This window comes from Dermacentor albipictus, chromosome 1 (assembly GCF_038994185.2).
Source record: "Dermacentor albipictus isolate Rhodes 1998 colony chromosome 1, USDA_Dalb.pri_finalv2, whole genome shotgun sequence".
NCBI classification, from domain to species: domain Eukaryota; kingdom Metazoa; phylum Arthropoda; class Arachnida; order Ixodida; family Ixodidae; genus Dermacentor; species Dermacentor albipictus.
This window is the reverse complement of record NC_091821.1, coordinates 394,891,995-394,911,955: the sequence shown is the minus strand read 5'-3', so window position 1 is coordinate 394,911,955 and position 19,961 is coordinate 394,891,995. Positions and strand designations below refer to the sequence as shown.

Here is a 19,961-nt window from a genome sequence, read left to right as displayed (position 1 = left end):
AGGCCTAGTACACGGATGGTGGTCACCACCGGGATCGCGCCTCCTCCGGCTCGCACAGTGATTTCTGGGGATGGCGCAGTGTCGGATTTGCGGTTTGTAGGGGCTCTGAGTAGGAAGAGTTCTGATTTTTGCGGGGAGCAGGCGAGGCCTTTGTCGGTAACGTACTTTTCAACCGTGTCTACAGCTTGTTGCAGCGTGGTTTCTACATCTCCATCGCTACCTTTAACCACCCACAGGGTAATGTCGTCTGCATACAGACTGTGGTGTAGACCTGGAATCTGATTAAGTTGTTCCGGTAATCTGATCATCGCTAAATTAAAGAGGAACGGGGATAAAACTGATCCCTGCGGGGTGCCACGACTTCCAAGAGGGATCTTGTCCGATCGTAGTTCTCCTATTCTTAGTTCCGCTGTGCGGTGGTTGAGGAAGTCTTTGATGTAGTTGTAGGTCTTCTGGCCCACACCTAGGTGCTGCAGATTCTCTAGTATAGCCTGATGCGCTACGTTGTCAAAGGCCTTTATAAGATCAAGGCCCAGGACAGCCCGGGTACCATTCTTGGGTATGTGGTCCAGAACTTGATGTTTAAGCTGAAGCATGATGTCTTGCGTGGAAAGTTTTGGACGAAAGCCAATTATGGAGTTCGGGAATAAGTTGTTGTCCTCCGCAAAATTGTGGAGGCGGTTAAGTATAACGTGCTCCATGAGTTTTCCTACGCATGAGGTCAGAGAGATCGGGCGCAAGTTCTCGAGCTGTAGTCGCTTACCATGTTTAGGTATGAATATTATTTGTGCATGCTTCCACTGCGAGGGGATAGAACCTGTTTCCCAACAGCGGTTGAAGTACTCTGTTAGGGCAGTGATAGATACGTCGTCTAGATTTCGGAGGGTCTTATTTGTTATTCCATCGGGGCCTGGTGCAGATTTAGTTCGGAGTTTCAGCAAGACGGCTCGTACTTCAGCCTCTAGGATGGGTGCGTCTAGGTTAAGATTCTCCGGACCAGTGTATGGCTTCTGGGGGATTTGTGCATTTGTGCCTATGTACCGGGTTTTGAGCTCTGTGAGGAGCTCGTCGTTCGTGCCCTGGTATTGGTGAGTGATCTTATTGAGGCATTTCCTCTGCTCGGATTTACTCTTATCCGGGTCCATAAGGTATCGGAGGAGATTCCACGTTTTGGCTAGACCGAGTTGTCCCTGCATGCTGTCGCATACCTTTTCCCATTGGTTTTTGGTTAATTGGTTAGCGTATTCCTCGATTTCTATGTTAATTTGCGCGATGCGCAAGCGGAGTGTGCGATTTAGTTTATTCTTTTTCCAGCGGGTTTGCATACTGTTTTTGGCTTCCCACAAGTGTAGGAGGCGGCTATCCACCTCGACCAGACCATCGTCTTCAGGGATTTCCCTCGTGGCGCGTTTCACGCAATCTCTGAGATCCCCGATCCAGGCCTCGAGATCGTTTATATGCTCGGTGGCGGTTGTCTCCCGAATCTGGCGGAAGCGGTCCCATTCCGTGAGCGAAACTCGTTTGCCCTTCTTGCGGGGTGGACCCGCCTGAATGTGGATCTCTATGATATAATGATCGCTACCGAGGCTTTCCCCGGTATTAGTCCAATCATAGTTGCCTATGTTTTTGATGAAAGTTAGATCGGGAGTGGTGTCAACACTGACACTATTCCCGATACGGGTGGGTGTCTGGGGGTCTGTGATCAGAGTCAGTCCCTGTTGTTGGGCTTCTAGCCAAAGATTACGACCTTTGACTACCTCTGTGCGGTATCCCCATGCAGTGTGGGGAGCGTTAAAGTCACCTAATAATAATATGGCCTTTTGTTGGGAGATTCTGAGAACCTTCCTGAATAGAGTTCCGAACTTGTGACGTCGGCACTTTGGGCTACTATAAACATTAAGAATGAATATGCTTTCATCCTCCTTACGTTTAGGAATGAGTTCAATAAAGACGTGGTCTATGTCGACTTCTTCAATATCATGTTTAATGACTGTTAGATTTCTGTGAACTAGAATAGCGGTGGTGGAATCCGACCCAGAAGCATTATAGGATTTGTACCCTGCCAATTTTGCGTGGCCTCCCGTCTCCTGAAGGGCAATGATATCAGGGGCCGCCTTACCCCGAAGGAACTGCTGAAGGTTTCCCCGTTTGCGGCGAAACCCACGGCAGTTCCACTGCCAGATCTTGTAGTTAGGAGTGTGAGCCATTCTGAGGTGGCGGGGGTTCAGCGATCGGTTTGGAGATTTCGGATAGGGGTGGACGGTCATAGGGTTTGGATGCCACGCCCTTAAGGGAGCCGGAGGCCGTGGATGTAAATCTCGACTCCCAGCGAAGTACTTTGGCTTCGGTCGCGGCTACCCGACACTCTAGGTTGGTGCTTCTGGTTTCCAGAGCGTCTAGACGTGCGCTTATTTGTTGCAAGTGGGCACCATTCTCCTGATGTTGCTGAAGCATCTGGTTGGCAAGTTCAGTAATCATATGTTCTAGTTTCTCGAATCTTGGTGATATGTCTGAAGAGTTGTCTGTATGATCTTCTGCCACCGGGACGATGTGTGCCCCACCCCGAACGAAAAATGTTGTATCCGGTGCGGCAAGCAAAACCCGCCAACGGACCATGACTGCGAACTAGTATGCGCTATCTGCAACGGCAACCATCTCTCCGGCTCAAAGCAATGCAGGAAACGTTTCCAAATCCCCTACATCATCCGACAACGACAGTGGCAGAAACTATCGGTGGAAGAACAGAACATCCCTAACGAGCGCAGGCAAAGTAGATCGCGAGAACGCCGATCGACGCAGAACAGCCAAGAAACCAGTGCAAGCTTTTTTCCCGGAGGATCGAGCAGTAGGAGCCGATCTCGGTCTTACCCGAGACTAAGCTCAACTCCAAGTGCCACCGACTCCGACGGGACGTCGCGGAACCGGTCGAGTTCCGGGAGACGAACGACCCCGACTAACAGCGGTCCACAGGTGAGCTGGGCTAACACGGTCTCTTCTCCCAATGCTCAGTATCCTAAGATACAGGCTCTCGAGGCAGAACTCCAACAAATGAGGCAGTTAATAGAACAACAGCGAACCGAAATCACTAAGCAGCGTGCAGAAATCACCCGATTACAACAAAAACAACAGGAGCGCAGTCAGACGCCGCGCCCTACCCCACCATCTAATCCCTCACTCAACACCACAGCACCACCACATAAACGTAAGGCCTCTTCCAAAAACAAAATCAGGCTACAGGTACTTGTTTACCATGCTGTGTCCGGCTACCAAGTTTCCAGAAGCAATCCCTTTGAAAGAGCTCAGCTCCACCGAAGTAGTAGACGCGCTTTTGACAGTGTTTGCACGAGTTGGGTTTCCAGCCGAAATTCAGGCAGATCAAGGGTCAGTAGTATTCACGAGCGCACTGACTTCCACATTCTTGCAAAAGTGCGGGGTAAAGTTAATACACAGTTCTGTCTATCACCCTCAGTCAAACAGTGTAGAGAGGTGGCATTCGGTGCTTAAGCGAGTTTTGCGTGCGCTCTGTTACGAGCACAAGGAGGACTGGGAGAACTGTCTGCCGGCAACTTTGTTTGCTTTGCGAACGGTTCCACATGAGGCGACACTAGCAGAACTAGTGTATGGGAGGACACTCCGGTCTCCACTGAGAATGTTAAGAGAGATGTGGGAGGAAAGAGGGGAGAGTCCAACCGTGGTTGAATGCGTGCTAAATTTACTGGAACGGCTAAGCGCAACCTAAGAACTAGTCGGAAAGAACATGGCACTAGCTCAAAAGAACGCCAAATTCTATTACGACAAGAATGCGAGGCTTCGTACGTTTAACGCCGGAGACCAGGTAATGATCCTCAAACCTTCAAGAAAGAACAAGCTTGAAGTTCACTGGGACGGGCCCGTTAAAGTGTTGCACAAACTTTCAGATACTAACTATGCTTTGAGAATGCCCGGTCGCAGGAAGGAAGTGAGGATATATCACTGTAATTTGATGAAGCCGTATGTAGAGCGGAGCGGAGTCGTTAACTATACCGTCAAAGAGCCGGATGGCACTAGTACCAAGTTTGACGAATATAGGGCGACCTCCAACTCTGAAATCGGCCTAGAAGAAGTAGTAGAACACTCGGTAAGCTCGCACGCTCTAAAACCCGAGCAGCTAGATGAGCTAAAAGGGGTGTTAGGGGAATATCTCGACAGATTCAGCGATCGGCCGGGTAGAACCGAACTGATAACGCATGAAATTGAGCTGACCTCTACCGAACCAGTAAGATCAAAACCTTACAGGGTGTCTCCAAGACAGAGAGAGATTATGGAGGCAGAGATACAGCGCATGCTAGAGTTGGGAGTTATTGAGCCCGCTGAGAGTGACTACACGTCACCGCTAATACTCGTAGAAACCCCTAACAAGGACCCTCGTCCGTGTGTTGACTACAGGAAGTTAAATGCGATCACTAGGGATCAGCTGTACCCGATACCCAACATTGAGGAACGAATTGAAAGAGTTAGCGCTGCTAAATACATTTCAACGATAGATCTCGTGCGGGGGTACTGGCAAGTTCCCCTTTCAGAAAGTGCCAGCCGCTATGCCGCATTCATCTCGCCTGTAGGCACTTTTCGCCCTCTCGCACTCAGCTTCGGGCTGAAGAACGCGCCGTTTAGCTTCTCTAAGTTAATGGATATTGTCCTAAAGGACTTGCAGGAGTTCGCCTTACCTTATCTTGATGATGTGGCCATTTTTTCGGACAGCTGGGATCAACATGTATCGCACCTCAAACAGGTGTTCTCACGGTTGAGGGAAGCCGGCTTAACGATGAAAGCGGAAAAGTGTAGGTTTGGTTGTTCGCAGGTTACTTATCTGGGCCATGTTGTCGGTCAAGGCATGAGACAGCCGGCTGAGCTGAAAATAGCTACGATTGGAGAATTTTCTCAGCCGCGCACGAAAACGGACCTTCGTTCATTTTTGGGACTTGTGGGGTACTATCAACGGTACATTCCGAATTACTCGCAATTGGCAAGTCCATTAACAGACGCCCTCCGAAAGGGAGCACCGAGTAACGTACACTGGAATAAGGACAAAGAGAACGCTTTCCAAAGTTTGAAAACGCTATTGGTTTCTCGCCCTGTGGTTCGCGCGCCAGACTACACAAAGGAATTCATAGTTCAATGCGACGCAAGCGACAGAGGTATGGGCGTGGTACTTAGTCAGGTCGGCGACGATAACGAGGAGCATCCTATCCTCTACGCCAGCCGTAAACTAAATGTAAGAAAGGAAGCCTACAGCGCTTCAGAGAAGGAATGCGCTTGTTTGGTTTGGGCCGCCCAGAAGTTGTCGTGTTACTTGTACGGAGCGAAGTTCATCTTCGAGACCGACCACTGTCCTCTGACGTGGCTCAATCAAATGTCACACAAAAACGGCCGCTTGCTCCGATGGAGCCTCACTCTCCAAGAGTACAACTTCTGCGTTAGATATAAGAAGGGAAAGTTGCATAGCAATGCGGATGGTTTGAGCAGGCTAATTTGAATTCTGCGTTTGAGGGTCCCGCCTAAATTTTAGGGTTACTAGTGTTAGCTTTTCTTTAGGCGAAAAAAATCCCCTCTCATTCAGCAGAATTCCCTCCATTAATTGCTGAATTTGTCAGCAGGAATTTGCTTCAGAAATTGGCATAGTGAAATGTAGCATTTTTTTTTCTGCACTTATGTTGTTGTTGTTTTTTTTGAAGCCTAGCGAGTCTAAAGTGAGAGCCAATGCACGTCATCTCGGCGCAGAGCCGTGTTGTGGGGTTCATTTTGCAGTTGCCTGTCCTTGTTGGATGTTTTGGGGCGGTGACATCAATGCACAAGTGGTCGCTGCGAGCCAAGACATCAATCCCCCCCCTGACCAGCAGCCGTTCTCTTCCTGCCTAGCGGTTGTCAGCGCTAGACAGTCGAGACTTTCCGGGCCATGGAGGCGCTGTCAAGAATGGCGAGCTGCGAAACAAGATTGCCACACAGTTACGACAGGGCGACACGACGCGCACCTCCCCCTCTCCGTCGCTGCAGCGGGGAGGCGTTCGAAGAAGCGGCCTTTGTGCTGGAATCCGCCGCCTTCCACCCGCCCCATCGACATTGTGGCGGAACGAGTTCGGTGTTTGAACAATGTTTCCGGAGTTCCCCAACGCGGAGCTGATTTGACACGCATGGACAAGCTGCCGCGGGAACGACGTATTTTTGTGCTTCTCACGCTTCGGAGTGGCGCAGAACAACGAGCGACCCTCGAGCGGCACCAATAGTTCCCGGAACGGCACCCCGCCAACGCCGTCGTCGGGCATCAGAGCGCGGTTGCCTTTGTGTACGTAAACTGATCTTCAGAGCAGCTGCGAGTTGGTGATGAGTAAACGAACAGTCGCCGCGTCGTATGACCGGCGGATCGAGTGTATAAAAACTGTGGTTGTGCGAATGCTGAGGACACTTCTCTTGAGCAGTCATGTTAGACTGAGTCACTTCTCTCATGCAGTCATGTTGGACTGTTACTCTTTTTCTCAAGCAGTCATGTTAGACTGATTTAATTTCTGTAAATAAACCCTTTTTCCTCGTTCTCGATGAGAAGCAGTTCTTCACTTCATCAACGATCTCAGCGTAAATAACTTGGACGACGGCATGGGCCAGCTACCTTCGAATTCATGCCGTACTCCAATCTTGGCAAAGGACCACGGACGATGGGATTGAGCCCCCAATCCTGACAATGCGTGGTTCGTTCAGTTTCTCACGAACCGGTTCAGACAAACCAGCTATATCGCTTTGTCGTGCGACGCGATCGACACACACACGAAAAATAAACACACGAATAAAACGTGGAAGAATGGCGGGGTGGATGTCTGCGCCAAGCTGGAAAAGAGTCTCCATGGCGTGCCGCGTATCGCGGGAAAACCACTCTGCGTGCATGCAGCCCCGTGCGTCCTTTGCCAAGAGCCTTCGTCGTCGTCGGTGGCCACTATTCGCTAGAAGCATGTCTGCACTGTCCAACTGTTTCGCGCCGCTTTCTTTTTGGCACGCGTTCTTCACTTTATGCAGCGCGCTTTATGCAGTGCATCGGTCACTCCCCCCCACCCAACTTGAGTTTCTCGCAGATAGTATAAAACGACGCTGATAAACCATTTACTTTCGTGCATTTTGTCTCACTGAGTCGCTATATAGCGGCTCAATGAAAAAGCAACATGCACACAAGAAAAAAGCAACGGCAGTAGCTGCACGCTTCAGTGCAACTACGGTGCCGCCCGCCGTCTCAGTGGCTATATGTGTTGCGCAGCGAAGCACGAGGTTGCGGGATCGAATCCCGGCCCCTGCGGTCGCATTTCGATGGGGGGGGGGGGGGGGCGAAATGCGAAAACACCCGTGTACTTAGATTTATGTGCACCTTAAACAACCCCAAGTGGTCCAAATATCCGGAGTCCTCCACTAAGGCGTGCCTCACAATCAGATCGTGGTTTTGGCACGCAAAACACCATAACTTAATTTTATTTAACAATTTTATTTAACGACGGTGCCCTGTGACCGTTGGCGCCGTGTGCTGCGTATCCAGCCGCCTGGCATGCAGCCTCCATATCCTCTCTACTTGGAAGGACACTGAGAGGAAATGTTGGGTTAAGCCTGATGGGTGTAGATTAAGCAAATAGGTCAGTCTTACTGCCAAGGCGGCTCCGGGAGCAGTGTTTTAACGTCTTTTGAAAGCCGGAGAAACAACGCAAGTGATGAAATGCTATAGTAGCCCTCCCTATATACGCCGCCGTTGACATTTTCGTATACTATACATGCATAGCCTTCTGTGACATCAGGTAATTTTAACGTGTATACCGTTCTGTTATAGAAGCTACAGTTAGGCGTCGCCGAGTAAATAAGGATTACGTATTACACTGCAGCACTAGAACGTAACGCAAACACAGACTTAACGCGGCGAAATTGGGAAACTTTCCCTGCACGAGTATATATGCGACCGAAATACGAGAAGGCGCGGTGGAATTCCATGGCGCCACACCATCGTGATCGGCGCGAAATGCAAATAACCTTCAAATCTTTATATATACCGCTATCGCAGACGCTCAGTGTAATGAAATGCAGTGCATAATACCGCTGACGCCCTTGCGTCATTATACACTATACATCATCATAATTACCGTTGATACTTATTCCTGAGTAAAAGGTCGCGCGCACGATTCCCGATTTCCCTGGGCGCATTTTGACGGGGGCGGAATGCGAAAATTTGACGCTCGTGTATGCCGCGTTATTTGGGTGCACGTTAACTCAGTTGTGTTGTTTTAAACATTATAGAAACCTAAGCACTACTTTGATTATACAATAAACAAAATTGGCCAAGGATCCTGAATAAATGAATTCAGGCCACTAAAGTGTCTCGCAGAAGCCAGAGACGTATATTATTAACCTATAAACATATGTGTATTCATGTATAAGTGACGTTTACTATAGTGTTACCTTGGCTTACTATATGTGTACTATACTTGCTTATGTAATTACTGATAATAAATAAATAAACAAATAAATAAATAAATATTATTAACGCTGCAGAAATATTGAGATGTACCGTGTTCAACAGCCCCCATATTTTTATCTTGTTATTAGGAAAATGTTACATTATTACGGCACCTTAAATAATGCATGGTAGTTATCCTACCACTGACATGAACTGTGAAACTGTCAAAATTTCCCTTGCTACGTTCTTTTTCAATGCTAATAACGTTCTTGGCATTGTTCCGACTATTTATCCAACCGTTTTCGTGAGCCGATCCCGCATATGGTGCAGTCTAAAAAATGTGCGCCAACCTCGTTCGCGGCGCTGTTCGATGAAAAAGAAATTAAACTTTCTACGAGTTCATTTTCGTCTCGAAAAGGAATGCCAATCGCATACTTGGATAGTCATGGCAAATGAGTTCTGCCCGAATTCTTATTTGTTTATTTATTTATTTGTTGTCGCCGTTGTTGTTGTTAACTGTTCTCGCGCTGTACGATTGAAATACTAGGAGAAAAAAGTTGGGATTGTGTTGAATTCAGACGAATTTCCGTCTTAAAAGCACTCTAAGTGGCACAATTCTTTACAGCAAAGCTGTATACGACTAGCAGATTCGCCCGTCCGTCCGTCTGTCGTCTGTACGCCGAAAACTCCTCCGGCGCAACTGACTGGCTGCGCCAGTAGTGACGTCGTTGCTGTCGCAGCCGAGTGCGCGCGCAGCATTTTCACTCCGTCTCCGAAATGCTTTCGCCACGCGTCATACGTTCTCCTGAGGAGCAGGCAGCTTTCGATCAGCAACTCCGCGAGCAGAACTAGGAACGAGCTCGTCTACGCCGCGCCGATGCTGCAGCCCGGACACAAGAACAGGCTCGTGCAGGCGAGCGCAAGCAGCAAGTGCGTACCGAGGATCCGGCAGCCTACCAAGCCATCGTTTAATGACCCGTCGGGATTAACCCAGTGATAAACACCGGGGCCGCACGTTTCAGCTGCGATGATTAACTATCAGTACGGAGTGCTTCGGGGGGAATTTTTTAGCAATCGAGCTATTCACGAGTAAAAAAAAAGAATATGTGGCCGGGAATTCTCAGGGTCAACACCAGATAATTTAGGCAACCCCCTAGAACTCTATATATGAACCCGCTGAAATTCCCAGATGGACATCTGCGGCGCTTCTGTACATCTGCGTGTATCGCGCGAAACGCTCGTAACTCGTATAAGACAGGTGCACGCTACCGTTGATGCCGGACTGCTTCCTCCAGCGGAGCGAGTGCTTCGCCCAGGTGAGCGCCGCCGGAATGTCGAGGTCCTTGTGGCGCACGTATCGCCGACAGAGGTCGTCGTTCTCGCTGATCCGCTGCACGTCCTTCGGGTGGTACAGCTCTGCACACAAAGTCAAGTGACGAGGCCGTTATTGCACACTCTTTTTATGCGTTGCATATTGCAATCACTCAGTTCAGCCCTTGGGCGCGGCCGGGCAGCCACCATTGAGGGTATGAGCCATTGATCATTGCTGCGCGTCTCATATGTGGGTCTATTCTCTTTTAAGTTTGCTGTGTTTGTTATTAAGTTGCTTCTATTTTTATGCGTTGCATATTGCAATCACTCAGTTCAGCTTTTGGGCGCGGCCGGGCAGCCACCATTGACCTTTAGCGCAACCACGTGACGTGACGTCACGACAGCCGGAGGAAAAGCTGGGCCCCAACTCGCGCAATATGCAACGCATTCTTGGCTTAACCAAGCTAAGCCTGGCCATTTTTTTTTTTACCGCACGTGTATGCACTCAGCCGCGCATGGCGCTGTTGGGGAAGAGGACGGTTGTCTGAGCCGTCCTGTAACGGCAAAAAAAAAAAGGCCGCGTACGTAATTAGAAAAACGACTATATACAGTTCTTGTGCGGTGCTCTAGCTCCTTTAATTAACGCTGTCTTATCAGGGTGCTTGCGCTTAAGAGGAAGCTTTAGCTCGGGGGCTCCTGTCTAAATGCATGGGAAAGAAGAAATCCTTTCTTTCTCGTCAACCACTGCACAAAATTTGAGGTTTGTTGCGTTTAAAAGAAAAAAGTTATGATCTAGCGACTGTAGGTAGCGAATTTTCGATTTAGACCGGCAATGTTTTAATAAACCTGTTAAAAATCGCAAATTTTCAGAAAACGAAACTATACAGTTTACAGATCTTTAACTTAGCAATCAAAAGCGATATAACAATTCTGGAAATTGCATCCAATAGTACATCTAAAGCGGACAAAATCGACGTGTTACACACGGCTCTCAAGTTTATCACTGATATGTGAGTGGGGCATTTGCAAAATTCATGCATACAAGGTAACACATTCGCGTAAGACAAAAACTGACATATCAGGTTTGTCCGCTTTGAATACTCTGATGCATATAGTTTATAGAACTGCGATATCTGTTCTATGTGCAAAGCTACGAAGTTCTAAACTTCGTGCTTCTATTTTTTTCAAAATTAACCAATTTTTGAAAACTCGTTTAAAGAAACTCAGGCCTCAAATCTAAATTCCACTTCCAACAGTCACTGGAATTTAACTTTCTTTCACAAATGCAACAAATTTAATTAAAGTCAGCCCAGTGGTTATCTCAGAAATGCGTTTTTACGTTTTACATGTATTCGAATAGGCGGCGTTGGCGTTCGAGTTCGAGCTTAAACTTAAGTGGTTTGGTGGAATGCGGACTGACGCGTCGTCTGTTCATTGCGTCTTCGTTCACATGACTGTGACATGTACGCCTGCCGAAAAGCACGAGATATATCCGACGCTTTCTGCCGGGGCAGAGGACATGCATACATTAACTCCGTAAGAACCGGCGAGTCAAAGCACTTCCGTTAAGTATAAACCCGTAACGAAGGTTTACATAAAGGAGTACAAATCAAAAGCGTATCACGAGGATGTGCATGTTATCGGGCAGTCGCTGCGAAAGGTCGTTTCGCATAGCTCCCCTATAGCGATTGCTTTACATAACGCGGGCAGCCATCACTTGATGCACACTTAACGAGGGCGCGCGCAAGCCTCTTTCGGAGGTCAATTTATGGATCGTCCGTTCGTCGAGTCTCATGACGCAAACTCGGGCCGCGAAGGATCTCAGTTTTTACCTTCGAACACATTCGACCCTGTGAACTGCTTTGCTTAACGCGTTCTTTTTTTTTCGGTAATCGACGATGCTAACACAACGCCTTGTGTATTTAAAAAAAAAGAAGAAAAAAACAGGTTCTCTTCACGTTTATTCCATGGCGATATTATAGCGACTTCGCCTTTGCTCTCAGCGGCGGTGAACGGGAGAAACCACTCAGTGTCGGCAGCGGCAGCAGCAGCAGCAACAACAGCGCAGTGCACACTGCTTCTCTGCATGGCTGGGTCTGCTCGGAAGCCGGTTTCGCTCGAGCGTCCGTGGGGCTGTTCCCAACAGAGCTATAGGTGCGGGGTCTGAGGGGGTGGGGGGGTGAGACCTTGGCAGACACCGCGCGGACGGCCGAGAGAGGAGTCTTTCTTGGCACTCCGTAAACAACTGTCGCCCCGAGCTGCAAGCTGGCGCTTTTCTCCCGTCGCTCGCTCTCCCGCGCCGCCCGCCGCTTGCTTTGCACGCTTCGACGGCCGCCGTTATGCAAAGCAGGCGGCGCCCGCGGAGATCGGCGTCAATGACACGCGCCAGCGCTCCTTTGCTCGGATGCGACACGTAACAGGTATATACTATATACGCGCGCACACCCTCGCGGCCGTGATCACGTGACGCGTTCCGCTTGGCGTGGAAGTGGCATTTATCGTCGTCCCCCGCCTTTCTGCCGCATCGCGGACGCCTTCTGTCCACAAGCCCACGTGACCTTCGGCCGGCGCAGGCACCTTCCTCCGTCTTTGCGACGCGCGCAGCAACAATGCTGCTTATGTATTCCTAATGCGGTGGTGACGTGACACTTCTTTTTTGGCGGCGCTGCTATAACCGGGCTTGATGGATCACGCGACGCACGCACTGACGCGCGCTATGGGCGCCCACCATGGCCTCTCCTATTCCTGTAGTGGGCTACCTAATTTGCGCCGCACTTCTGTCGCGTGCACGTGTCTCCTACGTACGCGTCGGAGGAGTCTGTTTTGGCAGGACGTTGGTGTATGATATGACGTAATGCAGGAAGGCAATGCATTTCAGGAGAGAGGCACTTGTGAGTTGTCGGCAATATACGGGGAGTCTGAACACGCTTGTAGCAACTTGACGCATGTGCACTCGCGTGCAGGCTATCTGTAGGTTCTTGGACGTCCGGAAGAAGTGTCGATGAATTACTACTTAATTCAAGTGGTTTCGAAGAGAACGACCGCCACGCACCCACTCTTTCGCTCTTATACCTGGTAGATTATTTTTCTCGTTAGCGTCGAGCGCACTTCGTTAAAGAGAGAGGGCGTAATGAGAAAGAGGTAGAGAAGTTTACCGGAAGAGCTTCCGCTTGGATACGATGCACGACAGGAGGCTATAGATACAGAGCCGAGAGACAGATAAAGGGAAGGTTTCGTAGAAACATGCTCGCAAGAGAAGAAATGTCAAGCAGTCAAAGGCGACGGCACAAGCCGCTTGATCTAACGAAACACAACGTCACCTTCTGAGCGCTCTCCTTGCCAACAGGTAAATCGTGTAACAGCATTAAAGTGAGATCAGTGACACATGAGAGGGTCGAGGAACGACGCAGGCATCGATCGCTATCCAGCCCTTAATCCGCGTGGAATAGCCCGCTGATCATATCGGATTATTGGAAACGGAGGCTGTGCGATTCTTTAATGCCGTACGTGAGCAACATTCTCACTGTCTGTGTAGACGTGTGTGCATGCCGCGCGCACATTACGCGCAACCAGAGAGGCCAACTAAAGCATTTTTGGTTCCGGTTCAGACGAAAACGCTTCCAACTCCGGAGCGACAAAATAACGGTTCAAACCGGTTTGCGTTCATTCGTATAACCTGAGAAATAAACAGGAAAACAGCAAAGATTTATTTTGCAGTAAATATGGACGGTGCTCCTCGGCTGCCACAGAAAGGCTATAAAACTGCAATCAATCAATCAAACAATCAATCAATCAATCAATCATTTACTGTGCCCATGAACAACCATGAGGTCTAAGTGCTGGCGCACGCGTGCATTAAAGAAAAAAGAAGAAAGCACAATGACAGGGGCATATAAGTAAAAAAAAAGAAAGAAAGCGCTGAATGAAAAGAACAATCTTGAAAAGAAGAGTGCACATACAACAAGGCGCGAAATGAATACAAAAGAAAACGAGGAGAAGGGCAGATGAACAATATGAGAAACTATGACACACAGCAGCGCAGATCTCGGAAGAGAACAAAGACAGCGAGTTATGAAAAATATCAAGGTCACAAAATTAAGCGTTTTAAAGACTCTGTATTCTGTGGACGGTTGAGCTTAGGTCATGACAGGCAGGAAGATGGAAAGGTATATATGTTCTCTGGTGATCTTGCGCGGAATACGAAATATGATACTACTGAGGAGTTAGGGGTACGTGAGGATACCGTGAAAGAGTTTGAAAAGAAACTGAAGGTTAGCGGCGATTACATCGGCACCGAAGTAAAGACAAAATGACAATAATCCAACAGTGTTAGAACAAGGTCCAGCGTCCGTGTTAGCAAAGCGGTGATGATATATGCTTAAAAAAACTTTTCTGGACCCGATCTGTAATGTCACTGTTGGATCCAGAAATGCCATTGCAGACGCCCGACGCAGATTCGAGTTGAGGAAGCGAGATTGTTGTGTACAAATTGAGGAACGGTTTAGGAGAATTTAATTCTGTCGATAGTCCGCAAACAGCGCTATATGAGAGCCCATACTCCGCACTGCAACGCGTTCAGCGTGAGCTGAAGAGCGTAAAGTTGTATTAAAAGGTACACTGAGATCATTTATCTGACAGAGCTTACAGAATATATGCAGAATAAGAAAAAGAAATGCTTGCTGTTTTGCGGATGAAAGTAGTGACTTTGGTCTTAGCCGCATTCAAGATGAGATCATTATCTTTGTACCATTTAGAAAAAGGAAACAGGTCAGACTGCACGATGCGACACTCACCAACAGTATGAATTTCCTTAGAAATCTTGATGTCATCGGCGTATAGATGGAATGAAAAGTTACTAACAGCAGAAGGAACATCAATAATGAATATTAAAAAGGAGTGGTCCTAATGCTGATTCTTATAATAATAATAATAATAATAATAATAATAATAATAATAATAATAATAATAATAATAATAATAATAATAATAATAATAATAATAATAATAATAATAATAATAACTGCGGAAGCACACAGCACAAACAATATGTCAATTATATAGCACTTCCTTCAGTTTACATGCCAGTGTGGTCAAAAGCGACAGCCCAGTTAAGAAATGTTTCATTTGAACACTAATATATGTCTCCCGCCGCTGGCGAGCTATATTACAGTCACCAATTTCAGATTCTCATGAGTGTGTCATGAACATGCCTGCCTCCTGACGGTCACACGTTGAAAACCGCACTAGCGGTGATGTCGCTTCTAAAGTGACCGCAAACCTTTACAAATTAGGTAGTATGTTTGATCCACAAGTTCAGGCAATTCTATACGTCGGAAGCCCCAGAGATAGTGTGCAACATGAACCGCAAATCTACTTTTTTCCCTTTCGCTTTCCTTCAGGAGTTAAAAAATTCGCAACTTTCCGGTTCAATTCCGGTTTGCGCAAAGATATTTCTTTTCCCTCCTGTTTTTGGTTCAGTTCCGATTTAATACACTGCGTGCGCTCAGCATTCGAGCTCATGATGCAGGGACAAAAGTAAGGTGAAACGCTTTTTGAAAAGCAAAGTAATGGCAACACAATGTGAGGTCACCGGATCCAACTTCTCATTATATTTATTTACACATTTAAACGTTCAATAAAGCCAAAATATTCTGAAACGAAAGTGACTTATACTGCATATTTGCACAATTATTCCGCTGAGCGATACGACCTGGGTGTAGGATGGAGGGTCCCGAAATGAATGCTTGACCTAGCTTTCACCTGCCTATATACACCATCTGCGGGTAATCTTGCGTGTTCCCAATATCTATGGCGCAACTAACACAAATAGCTATGTTCATTAAATTGCCGCAAGCGTAAATTTTGCAAAACAGTTAACGATAAACGTGCTCCATCCACACTACCGCAGTCACCTCTCGAAACCGCAACTCCCCCCCCCCCTCTCCCCTCAACCACCCTGCCTTTTAATCAAGTGCTGTTGCACTGCTGTAAGAGAACGCAGATAACGGATATCGGCTTATCAGAGTTCGTCAGGGTACAACGTCGCTGACTAGAGGTTGGTGAGAAGGGCGTGGTGCGTTTGCAGCTACTGAGACGCAATTTATTCGCGCATCAATCATTTCATGGGAGCTTGCAGCGATAAAGTCCCGCAACAAGAAAAATAATAAAGAAACTGAGAACGATCTCCAGCACCACAACCGTTCAGCTTTACACCACGGGAATGAGTGCTTGTGCATGGATTTATCTTAGCTTCGTGCTTGTGGCTTCAAACGTTCTTGCGGCGCAGTACATTACGCTTCATCTTTCTAAATTTTCAAGTGCATCGTATAGTTTTCTAAACACAGCGAGGCGATTTAGTCTCCGCGCGCACTCAATTCAAAATGTGGCGTTTATAGCGGAAGCATGTTGTTGTGGATAATCGGTTAGCAAAGTCGCCAAGTCGTCTGAAGCCGGAAGGACAAAGGTTAAGTACAGCTGAACCGCCAATACAAGCACGTCCCGCAGGCGAGACGGAGTTTCCCCTAGAAACTCGATGCCTGAGGCTAAGGAGGAAGCAGAGTCACGCGCCTCCTCGTTGGAGGCGTCAAAGCCCGTCGGATAGCGTTTTCCGCTCGAGAGGACGGAAGGGGGGAGGGGGCGGTGCTATGTGATTCAGCGTCTCGTGCCCGCCGCTTGCACGTGCAACGTACGGAGGAGCTGTTTGCGCAGGAAACTCTGACGACACTGAACACCAACCGTTGTGTCTCCTATATGACGTACGCGTGTCCGTGTATACAGCGTGCAGTGTGAGAACAAGGCCGGGAAGGCCTCTTTGATGCGTGCGTCACTATTTGCATTCACGAGGCATATAGCGCGAGCGACAGTGCATGCATGTGGTGGAGAGCTTCGACACGTGGCCGGTTAGTTGTTAGTCGGGAGAAATATCGCAATGCCTCTTCCGTTGCCCTGATTAGCGGTGCGCTGCAGTCTCTCCTCGTCTCTCTGTCTGTCCGCCATCACCTCCTGCACACGTTGCGCCACTCTCTCCGCGTCTTCTTTTTTTGCTTTGATTTCCCCTCGCTTCGAGACGATTGCGATGAAACGTGAAATAAGTTTCTCGCGTTATAAGACCAGTTCATGCGTCAGCGTTTCACAAAGCGTCACCCTTGCCGAGCACAGCTCTGTCTCGCCAAATCTACGCCTCCGCTTTCAACTCTCTCTCTCTCTCTCTCTCTCTCTCTCTCTCTCTCCCTTCACTGCTAGGAGGTGTTGCACTGTTGAAAATGGTCCTTGGGTATTCCGCTTGAAAAGCGTCTATGACGTGAGGCAGCCGGCTGTATCAAGGACGTACATTTGACACACGGGACAAAGCAAGCAGCATTCTACAGGGGGCTCAACGACGTCCGTATTCCGAAAAGGAAGAAAAATAGAAAGAAATGAAAACCATTCCACTCTAACAAGATGGAATGGCAGCGAAAGTTGACGACAGTCAGAGCTGCCAAACGAAAAACAAAGTGCTTTGGGTGCCATTCCATCTTCACAGAGTGGAATGGTTGCCCGGGCTCGCGATTGTCGTTTTCGATCAGCATCGCGGGAACGTTCTTCGTCGGTGGTCGTTTCGCGCTGGCGCCGTTTACATTCATTTTCTGTTCCTTCCGGCGCTCCTCGAACGCATGTTGTTCTTCGGGTGTTCGAACTATACGTGTCCGCCCCATCGATAACGCAGCTGTTTTTGGCGCCGATACCTCTCCTGCTTATCTACTGCGATAACCTCGACGTCACGCTATTTTTCAATGCGATCATTCTAATCTGTTTCGCATTTTGACATCTACGTCGCCACACTGCTGCACCCGTATAGGATTGTTAGAAATCGCTAACTCCGTTTCTGTTGCCGGACGCCGAAAAAACTACGGAAGGTTAGTCATATACAGCTTTTTCTGTAAAAGGAAGCGTAGGCGAATCGTGTGTCATTGGTAAGGTTTCTTCCAGATCCCATTGCCTTCTCTTTGTGCCGACATGTACCTCCATCGCCGCCGTCGGGTTGAGTGTGCGTGGCGGGAAAGCGCGATGCGTGAGCAATATATAGCTTCGCCGTTTTCTCCTTTCGTGTTGGGCAGGATACAATAAAGCAAAACAGCGCGTGCGCGTGGCACAGACAAAAGACGTACTGCATCAAGCGCTCTTTACGATTATTTCAGATGCCCCGTGTACGCGGTGCTCTGTATTATGGCCATGCACACCAACGATCCCGAATAAACGCAATCTTGCAGGTGCACGCTGCCTTTCCCTCCTTCTCTATCTCTAAGTCCAGAGATGGAGAGGGACACACACACACACACGCGGCCCTGAAGTTCCTGCACCAGCTCGCTGTGACTTCATAAATTATGACAGTTTACACTTGTCTAATTAATTGCTTATAAGCGAAGAAGCACCGACGACTCAACATAGCAAGTTTGTAGAACTTTTACTGCGCTACAAAATGGTCCAAATAGAAGCAATTGCATCATCTGTAACGTACGTCATCCTGACGTACTTGCAGTGAGGTCGCACTTAAATAAAATAAGGAAATGAACAAGAAAGAGTTATGGTCGGACTTTATTTTATTCTCCCCTTTTAACCCTTTATTTCCTGCTAAATGAATTAAAGTTCTGAAAGGGAGAGCTAATAAAGTCTAAACTGATTTAGTATTGATCTTTCGCATCCCTGCAAACATGTGCGCCCCGTGCAGTACGAAATGTATGCCTATATTTTGTCAAAGTTATTTTAGAATCTGCCGACGGTGGGGTCACACGCATAGATTTGCACGATTAAAAGGTCACGTCTCTGACGCACGCAGCTCGGCGGGTCACCGCGAGCCCCTCTCCCTCGCTTTCCATTTCGAGCCGCCGTTGGACCGAGCACGATACGGGACACGCAACACAAGACGGGCGTCCGCGGCGCTTCGATCTCTTTCTCGCGCGCGCACAGCCGTGGCATTTCTCACCGACAGCTCGCCGGCGCCCCTGCTCGTGTGTACATTACCAGGAGAGGGGCGTGGGCCGCCGGCTCGAGAGAGACAACACCAGATACCGGTTGCGCATGACTGGGATCGTGTTCTAGGCCCGCAGAAGAAAAATACCAGAAACCGTCTCTGACGTCACCGAGTGCGTGCTCGACAGGCTCCGTATGTAAAAGCGGTTCTCGTCAAATCTCCTTGTTGCTACTCGGCTGTAGCAAGCTGTTGTTTGTGGGTTATGTGTACTGCAGGAGGGGGGAGGGGGGGGAGCAGGCCGGTGGGGAAGCGCGCGCTGCCTGGATGCAGTGCTGAATACGCAAGCAGCCGCTGTGCTTTTTGTTTGTTCCCTCGAAAACAAGTTGCGAAATTTGGTCCTGGTAGCTATTTTATTCCGATTGGTTTTCGTCCGCCTGTGGTCTTTACGGCACTTCGCCTACGTTATCGCCAGGATCAGCTGATTGTAAGCAGTGAAATTTAAAATTAAGTTCTAGGATTTTACTTGCCAAAACCATTATGAGCCACGCCACACTGCAGGACTCCGGATTAATTTTTGCCATCTGGGGTTCTTTAACGTGCGCACAATGCACGATACGCGCGGGCGTTTTTGCATTTCCCTTGTTCCATTGTGAACAACATCACACCTAACGTCGTTTGGTGATCACTTCACAGCGCCGCAGACGTCGGTACCAACAGCAAGGAAGCGCGGCTGCGTTTGACGAGAAGAGTCGTCGACGCGTGTTAACGGTTCGAAGACCAATGAAACCTCTATAGCTTCCTGTATCGATAAGGCAGCGATGCGCCAGGAATACGTTACGCGTGTTTGCGTGCCCTCCGCCCGGCATCCGGCAAGACGCTAAAGGGAAAGCGGCCGCGGTCATACACATACAGGCGAGGCGAGAGGGGCAGACCGTCCGGCCGGGCGAGGTGTTACGACACAACGGCGTAACCGACAGATGTTGCGAGGCCGCTGACCCCGAGACCACGCTGCATCTGCCGTTAATAAACGGCCGTTCGCGCGCCTCGTGGGGCCATGGTCAGCCCCAAGAGGCTCGCGCGGGTTCGTCGCTCGAAGTTATGTATGGACGAGGCTGATCAAAGCTGTAGGCTAGCGCCCCCCCCCCCCCCTTCTCTCTGAGATCCGGTCCGGTATTTTGAAGATGGGGCAAGCTAATGTTAGGTGTACGCACTCGACATTGCGGCATATTGGCAATATTCGATAGC

General features: G+C 48.7%; 1 protein-coding gene across 1 annotated transcript in view; it reads right to left on the bottom strand.

Moving 5' to 3' along the window:
• Nucleotides 1-19,961, bottom strand: part of LOC135914906 (motile sperm domain-containing protein 2-like) — a 57,995-nt gene that overhangs the window by 17,171 nt on the left and 20,863 nt on the right. Inside the window, exon 2 of the mRNA XM_065447844.1 lies at nt 9,725-9,871. Within this exon, the coding sequence (XP_065303916.1) occupies nt 9,725-9,871 (147 nt within the window). The remainder of the gene's footprint in view (nt 1-9,724; nt 9,872-19,961) is intronic.